At 60.2% G+C, this 20,095-nt stretch overlaps 1 protein-coding gene across 3 annotated transcripts; it reads left to right on the forward strand.

The window, feature by feature from the left end:
* The first annotated feature begins 22 nt into the window (after window positions 1–22).
* Window positions 23–19,314, forward strand: LOC135291981 (26S proteasome regulatory subunit 6B-like). 3 transcript variants are annotated; one of them, XM_064406212.1, is made up of 11 exons: window positions 23–161; window positions 4,009–4,107; window positions 5,585–5,771; window positions 7,794–7,940; window positions 9,764–9,873; window positions 12,364–12,457; window positions 13,738–13,905; window positions 15,230–15,306; window positions 17,006–17,174; window positions 17,562–17,617; window positions 19,124–19,314. In XM_064406212.1, exons 1-11 carry the CDS (start codon window positions 126–128, stop codon window positions 19,235–19,237), a joined length of 1,257 nt encoding a protein of 418 aa, XP_064262282.1. In that variant the 5' UTR covers window positions 23–125; the 3' UTR covers window positions 19,238–19,314. The 3 variants fall into 3 exon arrangements, with proteins under 3 accessions (XP_064262282.1, XP_064262283.1, XP_064262284.1); XM_064406213.1 differs by lacking the exon at window positions 19,124–19,314 and adding an exon at window positions 18,361–18,444; XM_064406214.1 differs by lacking the exon at window positions 19,124–19,314 and adding an exon at window positions 18,194–18,271.
* Window positions 19,315–20,095: the final 781 nt, after the last annotated feature.

The raw sequence follows: 20,095 nt of genomic DNA on the forward strand, positions 1-20,095 counted from the left end.
GGTCCGTACTGGGAGTCACTGGGAGCTCCGCACGGCCCCGCCGGCCGCGCATGCGCCAAGCCGCGCCCTGACGTCACCGCGCCGGCCGTGCCGCGCTGACGTCAGTTCCGTCGCGCGCAGTCACGATGGAGGAGCTGGGGCTGCTCGGGGAGAAGCCGCAGGTGCGGGGGGAGGGGCCCGGGGGGGTCCCCAAAACCCCCGGGGGGTCCCCAAAACCTCGGGGGGGGGAGGGGAAGGGGGGGAGCGCCCGGGGGACCCCAAAAAGGGCGCGCGGGAGGGGGGGGGAGGGGCCCGGGGGGGGTTTAGGGGTACCCGCTGCGCCGGGCTCCGCCCACTTCCGGGTTTGGCCACGCCCCCTTGGGTGATACCAATTGGGGGGGGGCCCAAAATGGCGGCGGGACTCCCCCAAAGAACCCTCAGGGACCCCGAAATTTGGGAATTTTCCCCCAAAGTTTGGGGATTTCCCCTCAGGGTTCCCAAAAATTTGGGAATTTCCACCCAGGATCCCCCAAAAATTTGGGAATTTCCCCTCAAGATTCCCCAAAATTTGGGAATTTTCCCCCAAAAATTGGGAATTTTCCCCCAAAATTTGGGAATTTCCCCTCAAGATTCCCCAAAATTTGGGAATTTTTCCTCAGAATCCTCCAAAATTTGGGATTTTCCCCACAGAATCCCCCAAATTTGGGATTTTTTCCTCAGGATCTCCCAAAATTTGGGAACTTTTTCACAGGATCCCCCAAAATTTGGGAACTTTCCCCCAAAATTTGGGAATTTTCCCCCAGATTTCCCAAAATTTGGGAATTTCCCCCAGGATCCCCCAGCTGTCCTGCCCCCCCCCACCCCAGGTGTCCCCCCTCACCTGTGGGTGCCCCTCCCCCATTTTTGGGTGCCTGTCTCACCTGTCCTCTGTCACCTGTCCATATCTCACCTGTCTGATCTCACCTGTCCATATCTCACCTGTGTGGTCTCACCTGTGTGATCTCACCTGTGTGATCTCACCTGTCTGATCTCACCTGTGTGATCTCACCTGTCTGATCTCACCTGTCTGATCTCACCTGTCTGATCTCACCTGTGCGATCTCACCTGTGTGATCTCACCTGTGTGATCTCACCTGTCTGATCTCACCTGTCTGATCTCACCTGTCTGATCTCACCTGTCTGATCTCACCTGTCTGATCTCACCTGTCCATATCTCACCTGTGTGGTCTCACCTGTGTGATCTCACCTGTGTGATCTCACCTGTCTGATCTCACCTGTGCGATCTCACCTGTCTGATCTCACCTGTCTGATCTCACCTGTGTGATCTCACCTGTGTGATCTCACCTGTCTGATCTCACCTGTCTGATCTCACCTGTCTGATCTCACCTGTGTGATCTCACCTGTCTGATCTCACCTGTGTGATCTCACCTGTCTGATCTCACCTGTCTGATCTCACCTGTCTGATCTCACCTGTGTGATCTCACCTGTGTGATCTCACCTGTGTGATCTCACCTGTCTGATCTCACCTGTCTGATCTCACCTGTCTGATCTCACCTGTGTGATCTCACCTGTCTGATCTCACCTGTCTGATCTCACCTGTCTGATCTCACCTGTCCATATCTCACCTGTGTGATCTCACCTGTGTGATCTCACCTGTCTGATCTCACCTGTGTGATCTCACCTGTGCGATCTCACCTGTCTGATCTCACCTGTGTGATCTCACCTGTGTGATCTCACCTGTCTGATCTCACCTGTCTGATCTCACCTGTCTGATCTCACCTGTCTGATCTCACCTGTCTGATCTCACCTGTCCATATCTCACCTGTGTGATCTCACCTGTCTGATCTCACCTGTCTGATCTCACCTGTGTGATCTCACCTGTCTGATCTCACCTGTGTGATCTCACCTGTCTGATCTCACCTGTGTGATCTCACCTGTCTGATCTCACCTGTCTGATCTCACCTGTCTGATCTCACCTGTGTGATCTCACCTGTCTGATCTCACCTGTGTGATCTCACCTGTCTGATCTCACCTGTCTGATCTCACCTGTCTGATCTCACCTGTGTGATCTCACCTGTCTGATCTCACCTGTGTGATCTCACCTGTCTGATCTCACCTGTCCATATCTCACCTGTGTGATCTCACCTGTGTGATCTCACCTGTCTGATCTCACCTGTCTGATCTCACCTGTCTGATCTCACCTGTGTGATCTCACCTGTCTGATCTCACCTGTCTGATCTCACCTGTCTGATCTCACCTGTGTGATCTCACCTGTCTGATCTCACCTGTCTGATCTCACCTGTGTGATCTCACCTGTGTGATCTCACCTGTCTGATCTCACCTGTCTGATCTCACCTGTGCGATCTCACCTGTGTGATCTCACCTGTCTGATCTCACCTGTGTGATCTCACCTGTCTGATCTCACCTGTCTGATCTCACCTGTGTGATCTCACCTGTCTGATCTCACCTGTGTGATCTCACCTGTCTGATCTCACCTGTCTGATCTCACCTGTGTGATCTCACCTGTGTGATCTCACCTGTCTGATCTCACCTGTCTGATCTCACCTGTGTGATCTCACCTGTGTGATCTCACCTGTCTGATCTCACCTGTCTGATCTCACCTGTGCGATCTCACCTGTGTGATCTCACCTGTCTGATCTCACCTGTGTGATCTCACCTGTCTGATCTCACCTGTCTGATCTCACCTGTGTGATCTCACCTGTCTGATCTCACCTGTGTGATCTCACCTGTCTGATCTCACCTGTCTGATCTCACCTGTGTGATCTCACCTGTGTGATCTCACCTGTCTGATCTCACCTGTGTGATCTCACCTGTGTGATCTCACCTGTCTGATCTCACCTGTGTGATCTCACCTGTCTGATCTCACCTGTCTGATCTCACCTGTGTGATCTCACCTGTCTGATCTCACCTGTGTGGTCTCACCTGTCTGATCTCACCTGTGTGATCTCACCTGTCTGATCTCACCTGTGTGATCTCACCTGTGTGATCTCACCTGTGTGATCTCACCTGTCTGATCTCACCTGTCTGATCTCACCTGTCTGATCTCACCTGTGTGATCTCACCTGTGTGATCTCACCTGTCTGATCTCACCTGTGTGATCTCACCTGTGCGATCTCACCTGTGTGATCTCACCTGTCTGATCTCACCTGTGTGATCTCACCTGTCTGATCTCACCTGTCTGATCTCACCTGTGTGATCTCACCTGTCTGATCTCACCTGTCTGATCTCACCTGTCTGATCTCACCTGTGTGATCTCACCTGTCTGATCTCACCTGTCCATATCTCACCTGTCTGATCTCACCTGTCTGATCTCACCTGTGTGATCTCACCTGTCTGATCTCACCTGTCTGATCTCACCTGTCTGATCTCACCTGTCTGATCTCACCTGTCTGATCTCACCTGTGTGATCTCACCTGTGTGATCTCACCTGTGCGATCTCACCTGTGTGATCTCACCTGTCTGATCTCACCTGTCTGATCTCACCTGTCTGATCTCACCTGTCCATATCTCACCTGTCTGATCTCACCTGTCTGATCTCACCTGTGCGATCTCACCTGTGTGATCTCACCTGTCTGATCTCACCTGTCTGATCTCACCTGTCTGATCTCACCTGTGCGATCTCACCTGTGTGATCTCACCTGTCTGATCTCACCTGTGTGATCTCACCTGTGTGATCTCACCTGTGTGATCTCACCTGTCTGATCTCACCTGTGTGATCTCACCTGTCTGATCTCACCTGTCTGATCTCACCTGTGTGATCTCACCTGTGTGATCTCACCTGTCTGATCTCACCTGTGTGGTCTCACCTGTCTGATCTCACCTGTGTGATCTCACCTGTCTGATCTCACCTGTGTGATCTCACCTGTGTGGTCTCACCTGTCCATATCTCACCTGTCTGATCTCACCTGTGTGATCTCACCTGTCTCACCTGTCCATATCTCACCTGTCTCACCTGTCTCACCTGTCCATATCTCACCTGTGGGATCTCACCTGTCTCTCACCTGCCCAGGACGATGTCCCGGCCTCGGCCGCCCCCCGGCCCCTGCCCGGCCTCTCCTTCCTGGTGCCGGAGCCCGAGGACCTGGAGGACCTGTACAGCAGGTACAAGGTGAGAACACACCTGGGACAGGTGTGACACACCTGTGGGGTTACCTGTGCGACAGGGGAGGGGTTACAGGGACCTGGAGGAGCTGTACAGCAGGTACAAGGTGAGTGACAGGTGTGACACACCTGGGACAGGTGAGGGCTGGGAATGACCTGTACAGCAGGTACAAGGTGAGTGACAGGTGTGACACACCTGGGACAGGTGAGGGGACAGGTGTGAGGGGTTCCAGGAGCTGTAGAGCAGGTACAAGGTGAGAGCACACCTGTGTGACAATATCTCCTGACCCAGGTGTCCCTCAGGCGTGTCTCAGATGTTTCAGGTGTGTCTCGGGTGTCCCTCAGGTGTGTTTACCTGTGGCTCAGGTGTCCCTCAGGTGTGTTTACCTGTGGCTCAGGTGTCCCTCAGGTGTGTTTACCTGTGGCTCAGGTGTCCCTCAGGTGTCCCTCAGGTGTCCCTCAGGTGTTTTACCTGTGGCTCAGGTGTCCCTCAGGTGTCCCTCAGGCATGTCTCAGGTGTGTCTCAGGTGTGTCTCAGGTGTCCCTCAGGTGTGTCTCAGGTGTCCCTCAGGTGTTCCTCAGGTGTCTCTCAGGTGTCTCAGGTGTGTTTTACCTGTGGCTCAGGTGTGTCTCAGGTGTGTCTCAGGTGTGTGTCTCACCTGTGTCACCTGCAGAAGCTGCAGCAGGAGCTGGAGTTCCTGGAGGTGCAGGAGGAGCTCAGCCCTGCCTGTGCCCAGGTGTCCCTCAGGTGTTTTAGCTGTCCCTCAGGTGTCTCAGGTGTCCCTCAGGTGTCTCAGGTGTCCCTCAGGTGTTTCAGGTGTCCCTCAGGCATGTCTCAGGGTGTTTTAGCTGTGTCTCAGGTGTGTCTCAGGTGTCCCTCAGGTGTCTCAGGCATGTCTCAGGTGTGTCTCAGGTGTCCCTCAGGTGTCTCAGGTGTGTCTCAGGTGTCTCTCAGGTGTCTCAGGTGTGTCTCAGGTGTCTCAGGTGTGTGTCTCACGTGCAGAAGCTGCAGCAGGAGCTGGAGTTCCTGGAGGTGCAGGAGGAGCTCAGCCCTGCCTGTGCCCAGGTGTCCCTCAGGTGTCTCAGGTGTTTTAGCTGTGTCTCAGGTGTGTCTCAGGTGTGTCTCACCTGTCTCACGTGCAGAAGCTGCAGCAGGAGCTGGAGTTCCTGGAGGTGCAGGAGGAGCTCAGCCCTGAGCCCCATGGCCCAGGTGTCCCTCAGGTGTCTCAGGCATGTCTCAGGCATGTCTCAGGTGTGTCTCAGGTGTGTCTCAGGTGTGTCTCAGGTGTCTCAGGTGTGTCTCACCTGTCTCACCTGCAGAAGCTGCAGCAGGAGCTGGAGTTCCTGGAGGTGCAGGAGGAGCTCAGCCCTGCCTGTGCCCAGGTGTCCCTCAGGTGTCTCAGGTGTCCCTCAGGTGTGTCTCAGGTGTCTCAGGTGTGTTTTACCTGTCACTCAGGTGTCTCAGGTGTGTGTCTCACGTGCAGAAGCTGCAGCAGGAGCTGGAGTTCCTGGAGGTGCAGGAGGAGTACATCAAGGACGAGCAGCGCAACCTGAAGAAGGAGTTCCTGCACGCGCAGGAGGAGGTGAAGCGCATCCAGAGCATCCCGCTCGTCATCGGCCAGTTCCTGGAGGCCGTGGACCAGAACACCGCCATCGTGGGCTCCACCACAGGTAACGCACCTGGGCACACCTGGGCACAGGTACAGACACACCTGGGCACACCTGGGCACACCTGGGATAGGTGGGGATGGGCTGGCCGTGTCCCGCTGGTCATCGGCCAGTTCCTGGAGGCCGTGGACCAGAACACCGCCATCGTGGGCTCCACCACAGGTAACGCACCTGGGCACACACCTGGGCACAGTCAGACACACCTGGGCACAGTCAGATACACCTGGGCACACCTGGGCACACACCTGGGCACACCTGGGCACAGTCAGACACACCTGGGCACACACCTGGGCACACCTGGGCACAGTCAGATACACCTGGGCACACCTGGGCACACACCTGGGCACACCTGGGCACAGTCAGATACACCTGGGCACACCTGGGCACAGGTACAGACACACCTGGGCACAGTCAGATACACCTGGGCACACCTGGGCACACACCTGGGCACACCTGGGCACAGTCAGATACACCTGGGCACACCTGGGCTCACCTGGGGTAGGTGGGGATGTGGGGCTGGCCGTGTCCCGCTGGTCATGGGCCAGTTCCTGGAGGCCGTGGACCAGAACAGTGCCATGGTGGGCTCCACCACAGGTAACGCACCTGGGCACACACCTGGGCACACCTGGGCACAGTCAGATACACCTGGGCACACACCTGGGCACACCTGGGCACAGTCAGATACACCTGGGCACACACCTGGGCACACCTGGGCACACCTGGGCACACCTGGGCACAGTCAGACACACCTGGGCACACACCTGGGCACGGGTACAGACCCACCTGGGCACACCTGGGCATACCTGGGCACAGTGAGACACACCTGGGCACACCTGGGGTAGGTGGGCACACCTGGGATAGGTGGGAGCACCTGGGCACACACCTGAGTACAGTCACATACACCTGGGTACACCTGGGATAGGTGGGAGCACCTGGGCTCAGTCAGATACACCTGGGCACACCTGGGCACACACCTGGGCACACCTGGGATAGGTGGGGAAGTTCCCCATTGGCCACCACAGAGGGTGGAGCAGACCATGGTCATTGTGGGGACCACCACAGGTGAGAACACCTGAGGGCTCACCTGGGCACACCTGAGGGCTCACCTGGGCATGCCTGGGCACACACCTGGGCTCACCTGGGCACACACCTGGGCACACCTGAGGGCTCACCTGGGCATGCCTGGGCACACACCTGGGCACACCTGGGGGCTCACCTGGGCATGCCTGGCCACACACCTGGGCACACCTGGGCACACACCTGGGCACACCTGAGGGCTCACCTGGGCATGCCTGGGCACACACCTGGGCTCACCTGGGGGCTCACCTGGGCATGCCTGGGCACACACCTGGGCTCACCTGGGCACACACCTGGGCACACCTGAGGGCTCACCTGGGCATGCCTGGGCACACACCTGGGCACACCTGGGGGCTCACCTGGGCATGCCTGGCCACACACCTGGGCACACCTGGGCACACACCTGGGCACACCTGAGGGCTCACCTGGGCATGCCTGGGCACACACCTGGGCTCACCTGGGGGCTCACCTGGGCATGCCTGGGCACACACCTGGGCTCACCTGGGCACACACCTGGGCACACCTGAGGGCTCACCTGGGCATGCCTGGGCACACACCTGGGCTCACCTGGGCACACACCTGGGCACACCTGGGGGCTCACCTGGGCACATCTGAGGGCTCACCTGGGCACACCTGGGCTCACCTGGCCACACACCCGGCCACACACCTGGGCTCACTTGGGCCCACACCTGGGCATGCACCTGGGCACACCTGAGTGCTCACCTGGGCACACCTGAGTGCTCACCTGGGCACACCTGGGCACACTTGGGCGTGGTGAGGACGTAGGGATGGAACCTGGAGACGGCCACCCCTCCCTGTGTCCACCCCGGGGCCGGTCGCGGCGTCTCACCTGGCCCAGGTGAGCGCCAGGTGATCCCCAGGTGAGCGCCAGGTGAGCGCCAGGTGAGCGCCAGGTGAGCGCCAGGTGAGCGCCAGGTGCGCCCGCAGGTTCCAACTACTACGTGCGCATCCTGAGCACCATCGACCGCGAGCTGCTGAAGCCCAACGCCTCGGTGGCGCTGCACAAGCACAGCAACGCCCTGGTGGACGTCCTGCCGCCCGAGGCCGACAGCAGCATCATGATGCTCACCTCAGGTGAGCGCACCTGGCCGCACCTGGGGGCCAGAGAATGTCGTTTTGGGGTGAAGAAACGGGGTTTGGGGTCCAAAAAATGGGGTTATGGGGTTGTCAGAGGTCAAGTGGAGTCACCTTGGGGTCATGAGATGTTGAGTGGAGCCATGCTGGGGTCAGCAGGTGTCACCTGGGCACACCTGGGCACACCTGGGCACACCTGGGCACACCTGGGATCCATAACACGTCATTTTGGGGTGAAGAACCAGCACTTGGGGTGAAAAAAACGGGATTTGAGGTCATCAGAAGTCAATTGGAGTCACCTTGGGGTCATGAGATGTTGAGTGGAGCCGTGCTGGGGTCACCTGGGCTCACCTGGGCACACCTGGGATCCATAACACGTCACTTTGGGGTGAAGAACCAGCATTTGGGGTGAAAAAATGGCGCTTGGGGTCATCAGAAGTCAACTGGAGTCATCCTGGGGTCATGAGATGTTGATTGGAGCCGTGCTGGGGTCAGCAGGTGTCACCTGGGCACACCTGGGCACACCTGGGGGCCGTAAAATGTCATTTTGGGGTGGAAAAACGGGGTTTGGGGTCCAAAAAATGGGGTTATGGGGTTGTCAGAGGTCAACTGGAGTCATCTTGGGGCCATGAGATGTTGAGTGGAGCCGTGCTGGGGTCAGCAGGTGTCACCTGGGCACACCTGGGCACACCTGGGCACACCTGGGCTCACCTGGGCTTGTTCCCAGTCCATCCCAGTTGGTCCCAGTTGCCCCCTTGTGCCCCCAGACCAGAAGTCGGATGTGGTGGTCACTCCTTGGTCACTCCTTGGTCACTCCTTGGTCACCCTTCGGTGTCTCCAGTTGACCTTGGAGATGTTCCAGTTGACCCCAGTCCACCCCAGTCCATCCCAGCTCATCCCAGTTGCCCCCGGTTGCCCCCAGTTTGTCCCAGTCCATCCCAGTTGACCCCTTGCCCCCCCAGACCAGAAGCCGGACGTGGTGGTCACTCCTTGGTCACTGTTTGGTGTCTCCAGTTGACCTTGGAGATGTTCCAGTTGCTCCCAGTCCATCCCAGTTGTCCCCAGTTACCCCAAACTGGTCCCAGTCCGTCCCAGTTTGTCCCAGTTTGCCCCAGTGACCCCAGTTGCCCCCCAGACCAGAAGCCGGACGTGGTGGTCACTCCTTGGTCACTCCTTGGTCAGCCTTTGGTGTCTCCAGTTGCTCCCAGTCCATCCCAGTTGTCCCCAGTTACCCCAAACTGGTCCCAGTTGGTCCCAGTTTGTCCCAGTTTGCCCCACTTGCTCCCATTGCCCCCCAGACCAGAAGCCTGACACGGTGGTCACTCCTTGGTCACTCCTTGCTCACTCCTTGGTCACCCTTTGGTGTCTCCAGTTGCTCCCAGTCCATCGCAGTTGCCCCCAGTTTGTCCCAGTTTGCCCCAGTCCACCCCAGTTTGTCCCAGTTTGCCCCCATTGCCCCCCAGACCAGAAGCCGGACGTGGTGGTCACTCCTTGGTCACTCCTTGGTCACTCCTTGGTGTCTCCAGTTAACCTTGGAGAAGTTCTGGTTGCCCCCAGTTTGTCCCAGTTGCCCCCAGCTGCCCCCAGTCCGTCCCAGTTTGCCCCAGTTTGCCCCAGTCCATCCCAGTTTGCCCCCAGACCAGAAGCCGGACGTGGTGGTCACTCCTTGGTCACCCTTTGGTGTCTCCAGTTGACCTTGGAGATGTTCCAGTGGCCCCAGACTGGTCCCAGTTTGCCCCAGTTTGTCCCAGCTGGTCCCAAACTGGTCCCAGTTGGTCCCAGTTGGTCCCAGTTTGCCCCAGTCCATCCCAGTTTGCCCCCAGACCAGAAGCCGGACGTGGTGTACGCCGACATCGGCGGCATGGACATCCAGAAGCAGGAGGTGCGCGAGGCCGTGGAGCTGCCCCTCACCCACTTCGAGCTCTACAAGCAGGTGACACCGCGGGGACATCGGGGACATCGGGGACACCCTGGGGACATCGTGGGGACATTGGGGACACCCTGGGGACACCCTGGGGACATCAGGGACAGCCAGGGACACCCTGGGGACATCCTGGGGACAGCCAGGGGACATCAGGGACATTGGGGACACCCTGGGGACATTGGGGACACCCTGGGGACATTGGGGACAGCCAGGGGACATTGTGGGGACATCAGGGACACCCAGGGACATCCTGGGGACAGCCAGGGGACATTGGGGACACCCTGGGGACATTAGGGACAGCCAGGGGACACCCAGGGGACACCCTGGGGACATTGGGGACATCAGGGACATTGGGGACATTGGGAACACCCTGGGGACACCCTGGGGACATCCAGGGGACATCATGGGGACATCAGGGACAGCCAGGGACACCCAGGGGACACCCAGGGGACACTGGGGACAGCCAGGGACAGCCAGGGGACCTTAGTGACACCCTGGGGACATCGTGGGGACATCCAGGGACACCCAGGGGACACCCAGGGACAGCCAGGGGGACATCAGCGACACCCTGGGGACATCGTGGGGACACCCAGGGGACACTGGGGACAGCCAGGGGACACCCAGGGGACATCAGTGACACCCTGGGGACATCGTGGGGACATCCAGGGACACCCAGGGGACACCCTGGGGACATTGGGGACATCGGGGACACCCTGGGGACACCCTGGGGACCTTGGGGACACCCAGGGACAGCCAGGGACATCCAGGGACATCCAGGGGACATTGTGGGGACACCCAGGGGACATCCAGGGGACATCATGGGGACATCAGGGACATCACGGGGACACCCAGGGGACACCCAGGGGACACTGGGGACAGCCAGGGACAGCCAGGGGACATCAGTGACACCCTGGGGACATCGTGGGGACACCCTGGGGACATCCTGGGGACAGCCAGGGGACATTGGGGACACCGGGGACACCCTGGGGACACCCTGGGGACATTAGGGACACCCAGGGGACACCCAGGGGACATCCAGGGGACACTGGGGACACCCAAGGACAGCCAGGGACACCCAGGGACACCCAGGGGACATCAGGGACAGCCAGGGGACATCACGGGGACACCCAGGGGACACCCAGGGACACCCAGGGGATACTGGGGACATTGGGGACACCCAGGGGACTTCAGGGACACCCTGGGGACATCACGGGGACAGCCAGGGGACATCCAGGGACACCCAGGGGACAGCCAGGGGACATCCAGGGGACACCTGGGAGACATCCTGGGGACATCCTGGGGACATTGGGGACACCCAGGGGACATCCAGGGACACCCAGGGGACACCCGGGGGACACCCAGGGGACACTGGGGACAGCCAGGGGACATCGGGGACACTGGGGACAGCCAGGGGACACCCTGGGGACATCAGGGACAGCCAGGGGACACCCTGGGGACATTGTGGGGACATCCAGGGGACCTCGGGGACCTCCAGGCCACCTTGAGGACCCTTGGGTGACCTTGAGGACCCTCAGGTGACCTCCAGGCCACCTAGGGGACCCTGAGGTGACCTCCAGGTGCCCTTGGGGACCCTGAGGTGACCTTGAGGACCCTCAGGTGACCTTGAGGACCCGCAGGCCACCTTGAGGACCCTGAGGTGGCCACGGGTGGCCTCAGGGCCCCTGAGGTGACCTCCAGGTGGCCCTGGGGATGCTGAGGTGGCCGCGGGTGGCCTTGAGGACTCTGAGGTGACCTTGGGGACCCTGAGGTGACCCTGAGGTGGCCCTGGGGACGCTGAGGTGACCTCCAGGTGACCCTGAGGTGACCTCCAGGTGACCTTGAGGACCCTGAGGTGGCCCTGAGGTGGCCCTGGGGACCCTGAGGTGACCTCCAGGCCACCTTGAGGACCACCAGGCCACCTTGAGGACCCTCGGGTGACCTTGAGGACCCTCGGGTGACCTTGGGGACCCTGAGGTGACCTCCAGGCCACCTTGAGGACCGCCAGGCCACCTTGAGGACCCTCGGGTGACCTTGAGGACCTTGAGGTGACCTTGGGAACGCTGAGGTGACCCTGAGGTGGCCCTGGGGCCCCTGAGGTGACCCTGAGGTGACCTTGGGGACGCTGAGGTGACCCTGAGGTGGCCCTGGGGCCCCTGAGGTGACCCTGAGGTGACCTAGGGGACGCTGAGGTGACTTCCAGGGCACCTTGAGGACCTCCAGGCCACCTTGAGGACCCTGAGGTGGCCCTGGGGCCCCTGAGGTGACCCTGAGGTGACCTTGGGGACGCTGAGGTGACCCTGAGGTGGCCCTGGGGCCCCTGAGGTGACCCTGAGGTGACCTAGGGGACGCTGAGGTGACCCTGAGGTGACCTAGGGGACGCTGAGGTGACCCTGAGGTGGCCCTGGGGACGCTGAGGTGACCTTGAGGACCCTGAGGTGGCCCTGGGGCCCCTGAGGTGACCTCCGGGTGGGCTCAGCCGCGCGCTGTCCCCTCCGGCAGATCGGCATTGACCCCCCGCGGGGGGTGCTCATGTACGGCCCCCCCGGCTGCGGCAAGACCATGCTGGCCAAGGCCGTGGCCCACCACACCACCGGTGAGCGCGGGGACATCTCATGGGGCTTGGGGACATCTGGGAGGGGTTTGGGGACACCTCGTGGGGCTTGGGGACATCTGGGAGGGGTTTGGGGACATCTCATGGGGTTTGGGGACATCTGGGAGGGGTTTGGGGACATCTCATGGGGTTTGGGGACATCTGGGGGGGCTTGGGGACATCTCATGGGGCTTGGGGACATCTCGTGGGGTTTGGGGACATCTGGGGGGGCTTGGGGGCATCTCATGGGGGCTTGGGGACATCTGGGAGGGGTTTGGGGACATCTCATGGGGTTTGGGGACATCTGGGAGGGGTTTGGGGACATCTGGGGGGGCTTGGGGACATCTCATGGGGTTTGGGGACATCTGGGAGGGGTTTGGGGACATCTGGGGGGGCTTGGGGACATCTCATGGGGTTTGGGGACATCTCATGGGGTTTGGGGACATCTGGGGGGCTTGGGGACATCTCATGGGGTTTGGGGACATCTGGGAGGGGTTTGGGGACATCTGGGGGGGGGCTTGGGGACACCTGGGTGGGGTTTGGGGAGGTTTTGGGGGTGAGGAACCTTCTGGAGAACTTCAGCGTGAAGCTCAGGAACACCTGGGTGGGATTTCAGGACACCTGGGGGGGTTTGGGGACATCTCGTGGGGTTTGGGGTCACCTAGGGGGGTTTGAGGAGGTTCTGGGTGTTTTTTTGGGGTGAGGAACGTTCTGGAGAACCTGGGGATGAAGTTCAGGAACACCTGGGTGGGGTTTGGGGTCACCTGGGTTTCTGGAGGTGTTTTGGGTTCCTGGTGGTCTCCAGGAAGTTTTGGGGATTTTTTGGGGGTGTTCTTGGTGGTCTCCATGAGGTTCTGGAGTAGTTTTCCAGTTCCTGGTGTTCTCCATGGGTTTCTGGTGGGATTTTTTTGGGATTTCTGGCCACGTTTTGGGTTCCTGGTGGTCTCTGTGGATTCTCAGTGGGATTTTTGGGGTTTCTGGAGGTCTTTTGGGTTCCTGGTGGTCTGGATAGATTCCTGGTCAGATTTTTTGAGTTTCTGGAGGTGTTTTGAGTTCCTGGTGCTGTCCATGAATTCCCAATGGTATTTTTGGGGTTTCTGGAGGTGTTTTGGGTTCCTGGTGCTCTCCATGGGTTCCTTATGGTCTCCATGGATTCCTGGTGGGATTTTTGGGATTTCTGGAGGTGTTTTGGGTTCCTGATGCTCTCCATGGATTCCCGGTGGGATTTGGGGGACTTTTGGGATTTTGGAGGTCCCAATCCCGGATTTTTGGGTCTTTTGCAGCCGCCTTCATCCGCGTGGTGGGCTCGGAGTTCGTGCAGAAGTACCTGGGCGAGGGCCCGCGCATGGTGCGCGACGTCTTCCGCCTGGCCAAGGAGAACGCGCCCGCCATCATCTTCATCGACGAGATCGACGCCATCGCCACCAAGCGCTTCGACGCCCAGACCGGGGGTGAGGGGCTGGGACCCCAAATTGGGGAGGGGTCCCCGTCGGGGTGGGGTTCTGGGGGTCCTGGGTGGATTTGGGTGGATTTTGGTGGAGTTTGGGCTTGAGGAACCTGTTGGAGAACCTCAAGGTGAGGTTTGGAGACACCTGGGTGGAGTTTGAGGACCCCAGACCGGGGGTGAGGGGTTGGGACCCCCAAATTGGGGAGGGGTCCCTGTTTGGGGTGGGGTTTGGGGGGTCCTGGGTGGAGTTTGGGGGGTCCTGGGTGGATTTCAGGTGGTTTTGGGGGTGAGGAACCTTCTGGATGAAGATGAGGAGAACCTCAAGGTGGGATTGAAGGACCCCAGACTGGGGGTGAAGGCCCAGACCCCCAAATTGGGAAGGGGTCCCCGTTGGGGTGGGGTTTGGGGGGTCCTGAGTGAAGTCCAGGGGGTCCTGGGTGGATTTCAGGTGGGTTTTGGGGGTGAGGAACCTTCTGGATGAAGGTCAGGAGAACCTCAGGGTGGGGTTTGGAGACCTCAGAGTGGGGGTGAGGGGCTGGGACCCCCAAATTGGGGAGGGGTCCCCATTGGGGTGGTGTTTGAGGGGTCCTGGTTGGAATTTGGGAGCCCTGGGCGGATTTCAGGTGGGTTTTGGGGCTGAGGAACCTTCTGGATGAAGGTCAGGAGAACCTCAAGGTGGGATTGGAGGACCCCAGACTGGGGGTGACGGCCCGGACCCCCGAACTGGGGAGGGGTCTCCACTGGGGTGGGGTTTGGGGGGTCCTGGGTGGAGTTTGGGGGGTCCTGGGCAGATTTCAGGTGGGTTTTGGGGCTGAGGAACCTTCTGGAGAACCTCGGGATGAAGATCAGGGTGGGATTTGGGGACCCTTTGGGTGGTCTTGGGGTGAGGTGAGGGGGTTGGGACCCCCAAACTGGGGAGGGGTCCCCGTTGGGGTGGGGTTTGGGGGGTCCTGGGTGGAGTTTGGAATGGATTTTGGGGGTGAGGAACCTTCTGGAGAACCTCGGGGTGAAACTCAGCAACACTTGGGTGGAATTTGGGGTCACCTGGACGAAATTTGGGGGTTTTGGGTTTTGGGTGGATTTTGGGGTCACCTGGGTGGAATTTGGGGTCACCTGGGTGGAATTTGGGGTTTTGGGTGGAATTTGGGGCTGAGGAACCTTCTGGCGAACCTCGGGATGAAACTCAGCAGCACCTGGGTGGAATTTGGGGTCACCTGGATGGAATTTTGGGGTCAGCTGGACAGAATTTGTGGTTTTGGGTGGGATTTGGGATTTTGGGCGGGATCCCCCAAATCCGTGGTCCCAAAATCGCCGTTTTTCGCCCCAAGCCGACCGCGAGGTCCAGCGGATCCTCCTGGAGCTGCTCAACCAGATGGACGGCTTCGACCAGAACGTCAACGTCAAGGTGAGCCCGGGTGTGACCCAGGTGTCCCCAGCTGTCCCCAGGTGTCTCCAGGTGTGACCCAGGTGTCCCCAGGTGTGTCCCAGGTGTGCCCAGGTGTGTCCAGGTGTGACCCAGGTATGACCTGGGTGTCCTCAGATGTCCCCAGGTGACCACGGCCACCATCCTGGGGACACCTGGGCGCAGAATTTTGGGGTTCTGGAGGATCCAGGTGTGGCCCAGGTGACCTTCAGCCCTCACCTGTCCCTCAGGTGTGCCCAGGGCCACCATCCTGGGGACACCTGGGCACAGAATTCTGAGGGTTCTCGTGGTCCTCGAGGGTCTCAGGTGTGCCCTGAGCCCTCACCTGTGCCCAGGTGATCGTGGCCACCAACCGGGGCACACCTGGGCACACCTGGATGGGGAATTATGGGATTTTATTGGGGTTTTTTGGGGTTTTGGGGGGGGTTTTTTTTGGGTTTTGTTTGGGTTTTGGGGGATCTCAGGTGTGTCCTCACGTGTCACCTGCGCAGGTGATCATGGCCACCAACCTGGGCACACCTGGGCACACCTGGGCACACCTGGATCGGGATTTCCAGGGATTTTTTTGGGTTTTATGGGTTTTTTGGGGTTTCATTGGGGTTTTTTTTGGGGGGTTTTCTGGGGTTTGGGATCTCACCTGTGCCCGCGCGTGTCCTCACGTGTCACCTGCGCAGGTGATCATGGCCACGAACCGCGCGGACACCTGGGCACACCTGGGCACACCTGGGCACACCTGGGCACACCTGGCTCAGGATTTTCACTGGTTTTATGGGATTTTATGGGATTTTTTGGGGTTTTTGTGGTGTTTTCTGGGGTTTTGTGGGGTTTTGGGGATCTCAGGTGTGCCCTGACCCCTCACCTGCGCAGGTGATCATGGCCACGAACCGCGCGGACACCTGGGCACACCTGGGCACACCTGGGCACACCTGGCTCAGGATTTTCAGGGATTTTCAGGGATTTCATGGGATTTTATGAGGTTTTGGGACCTCACCTGTCCCCACGCGTGTCCTCCCGTGTCACCTGCGCAGGTGATCATGGCCACGAACCGCGCGGACACCTGGGCACACCTGGGCACACCTGGATCGGGATTTCCAGGGATTTTTGGGGGTTTTTGGGGGGTTTTGTGGGGTTTTGGGATCTCACCTGTCCTCACGCGTGTCCTCACGTGTCACCTGCGCAGGTGATCATGGCCACCAACCTGGGCACACCTGGGCACACCTGGCTCGGGTTTTCCAGGGATTTTTTTGGGTTTTATGGGTTTTTTGGGGTTTCATTGGGGTTTTTTTGGGGGGTTTTCTGGGGTTTGGGATCTCACCTGTCCTCACGCGTTGTCCTCATGTGTCACCTGCGCAGGTGATCATGGCCACCAACCTGGGCACACCTGGGCACACCTGGCTCAGGATTTTCACTGGTTTTATGGGATTTTATGGGATTTTTTGGGGCTTTTGTGGTGTTTTCTGGGGTTTTGTGGGGTTTTGGGGATCTCAGGTGTGCCCTGACCCCTCACCTGCGCCCAGGTGATCATGGCCACCAGCCTGGCACACCTGGGCACACCTGGATTGGGAATGATGGGATTTTATTGAGTTTTTGCGGTGTTTTATTGGGGTTTTTGGGGGTTTTTTTTGGGTTTTGTGGGGTTTTGGGGATCTCAGGTGTGCCCTGACCCCTCACCTGTGCCCAGGTGATCATGGCCACGAACCGCGCGGACACGCTGGACCCGGCGCTGCTGCGGCCGGGCCGCCTGGACCGCAAGATCGAGTTCCCGCTGCCCGACCGGCGCCAGAAGCGCCTCATCTTCTCCACCATCACCGGCAAGATGAACCTGTCCGAGGAGGTGGACCTGGAGGACTGTATCCACACCTGGGCACACCTGGGCACACCTGGGCACACACCTGGGGGGGTTAGAAACACACCTGGGCACACCTGGGCACACACCTGTCCGAGGAGGTGGACCTGGAGGACTGTATCCACACCTGGGCACACCTGGGCACACCTGGGCACACACCTGTCCGAGGAGGTGGACCTGGAGGACTGTATCCACACCTGGGCACACCTGGGCACACCTGGGCACACCTGGGCACACACCTGGGCATGGCTGGGGGGTTAGGAACACACCTGGCGGGGTTAGAAACAGACCTGGATGTGCCAGGGACACACCTGGGCACACCAGGGGCACACCTGGGCACACCTGGATGTGCCAGAGGCACACCTGGCCGTTTCCTTGACCCCTGACCCAGACGTGGCGCGGCCGGACAAGATCTCGGGAGCCGACATCAACTCCATCTGCCAGGAGGTGAGCGCACACCTGGGACAGGTGTGGGGCACACCTGGGCACACCTGGGTACACCTGGGCACACCTGGGTATACCTGGGCACACCTGGGCACACCTGGGACAGGTGTGGGGCACACCTGGGCACACCTGGAACGGGTGTGAGACACACCTGGGCACACCTGGGTACACCTGGGCACACCTGGGTGCTCCTGGGACAGGCTGGGCACACCTGGGCACGCCTGGGACAGGTGTGAGACACACCTGGGCACAGCACGTCTGGGACAGGCCTGGCACACCTGGGCACACCTGGGTGCACCTGGGACAGGTGTGGCTGTAGGTGACAATGGTGTGCCTGTGGCACAGTGTGGGTGACACAGGTGACACAGGTGACACTCATGTGGCACTGTCCCGTGTCCCCAGGGCGGCATGCTGGCGGTCAGGGAGAACAGGTACAGGGGCTGGCACAGGGCTGGCTGTGGGTGACACAGGTGACACAGGGCTGGCTGTGACTCAATGTGGGTGACACAGGTGACACTCAGGTGACACTGAGGTGTCCCAGGTGACACTCAGGTGACACTCGGGTGCCACTGTCCCCAGGGCGGCATGCTGGCCGTCAGGGAGAACCGGTACCGGGGCTGGCACAGGGCTGGCTGTGGGTGACACAAGTGACACAGGGCTGGCTGTAGGTGTCCCAGGTGACACTCAGGTGACACTGAGGTGTCCCAGGTGACACTGAGGTGACACTGAGGTGGCACTGTCCCCAGGGCGGCATGCTGGCCGTGCGTGAGAACCGGTACCGGGGCTGGCACAGGGGTGGCTGTGGCTCGGTGTAGGTGACACAGGTGACACTGAGGTGACACTCAGGTGTCCCAGGTGACACTGAGGTGACACTGAGGTGGCACTGTCCCCAGGGCGGCATGCTGGCCGTGCGTGAGAACAGGTACAGGGGCTGGCACAGGGGTGGCTGTGGCTCGGTGTAGGTGACACAGGTGACACTGAGGTGACACTCAGGTGTCCCAGGTGACACTCAGGTGACACTCGGGTGCCACTGTCCCCAGGGCGGCATGCTGGCCGTCAGGGAGAACCGGTACAGGGGCTGGCACAGGGGTGGCTGTGGGTGACACAGGTGACACAGGTGACACAGGGCTGGCTCTGGGTGGCTGTAGGTGACATTCAGGTGACACTGAGGTGACACTGAGGTGACACTGAGGTGGCACTGTCCCCAGGGCGGCATGCTGGCGGTGCGCGAGAACAGGTACAGGGGCTGGCACAGGGGTGGCTGTGGCTCGGTGTAGGTGACACAGGTGGCACTCAGGTGACACTCAGGTGTCCCAGGTGACACTGAGGTGACGCTGAGGTGGCACTGTCCCCAGGGCGGCATGCTGGCCGTCAGGGAGAACAGGTACAGGGGCTGGCACAGGGGTGGCTGTGGCTCGGTGTAGGTGACTCAGGTGACACTCAGGTGACACTCAGGTGTCCCAGGTGACACTGAGGTGACGCTGAGGTGCCACTGTCCCGTGTCCCCAGGGCGGCATGCTGGCCGTCAGGGAGAACCGGTACATCGTGCTGGCCAAGGACTTTGAGAAGGCGTACAAAACCGTCATCAAGAAGGACGAGCAGGAGCACGAGTTCTACAAGTGACACCGCGGGGACACCTGGGGACACCCCTGGGGACACCTGGGGACACGTGGGGACGTTCAAATAAAGCTGAGACCGGAGCGAGAGCGTTGGAGCCTTTTTGGGGACACCCTTGGGGACCTGGGGACACCCTTGGGGACACTGGAATGGACTTGGGGACAACCTTGGGGACATGGGGACATCCTTGGGGACACTGGGACATGGCTGGGGACACCAGGAGGGACTTGGGAACACCCCTGGGGACACTGGGAGGGACCTGGGGACACTTTGGGGACACAGGGAGGGACCTGGGGACACCCTTGGGCACTTGGGGACACCAGGAGGGACTTGGGGACATCCCTGGGGACACTGGGACATGGCTGGGGACACCTTTGGGGACACGGGGGGGGACCTGGGGACACTTTGGGGACACTGGGAGGGGCATGGGGACACCCTTGGGGACACTGGGACATGGCTGGGGACACTGGGATGGCCCTGGGGACACTCCTAGGGACATGGGGACACCCTTGGGGACACCAGGAGGTACTTGGGGACATCCCTGGGGACACAGGGACATGGCTGGGGACACCCTTGGGGACACTGGGGGGGACCTGGGGACACTTTGGGGACACCAGGGTGGCCTTGGGGACACGGGGACATGGCTGGGGACACTGGGATGGCCCTGGGGACACTCCTGGGGACATGGGGACACTGGGACATGTCTGGGGACACCCTTGGGGACACCAGGAGGGACCTGGGGACACCCTTGGGGACACTGGGGTGGCCTTGGGGACACTGGGAGGGACTTGGGGAGACTTTGGGGACACCAGGATGGACTTGGGGACATCCCTGGGGACACTGGGACACCCTTGAGGACACGGG

This window comes from Passer domesticus, unplaced genomic scaffold (assembly GCF_036417665.1).
Source record: "Passer domesticus isolate bPasDom1 unplaced genomic scaffold, bPasDom1.hap1 HAP1_SCAFFOLD_172, whole genome shotgun sequence".
Classification (NCBI taxonomy): domain Eukaryota; kingdom Metazoa; phylum Chordata; class Aves; order Passeriformes; family Passeridae; genus Passer; species Passer domesticus.

What these genes read in the sequence shown, in the direction of transcription:
- LOC135291981 (XM_064406212.1), top strand. Translation starts at nt 126, where the DNA reads ATGGAGGAGCTGGGGCTGCTCGGGGAGAAGCCGCAG. An exon ending in ACCTGTACAGCAGGTACAAG is followed by an intron (nt 4,108 to 5,584) that starts GTGAGAACACAC and finishes TCTCACGTGCAG; the next exon opens with AAGCTGCAGCAGGAGCTGGA. An exon ending in ACTTCGAGCTCTACAAGCAG is followed by an intron (nt 9,874 to 12,363) that starts GTGACACCGCGG and finishes CCCCTCCGGCAG; the next exon opens with ATCGGCATTGACCCCCCGCG.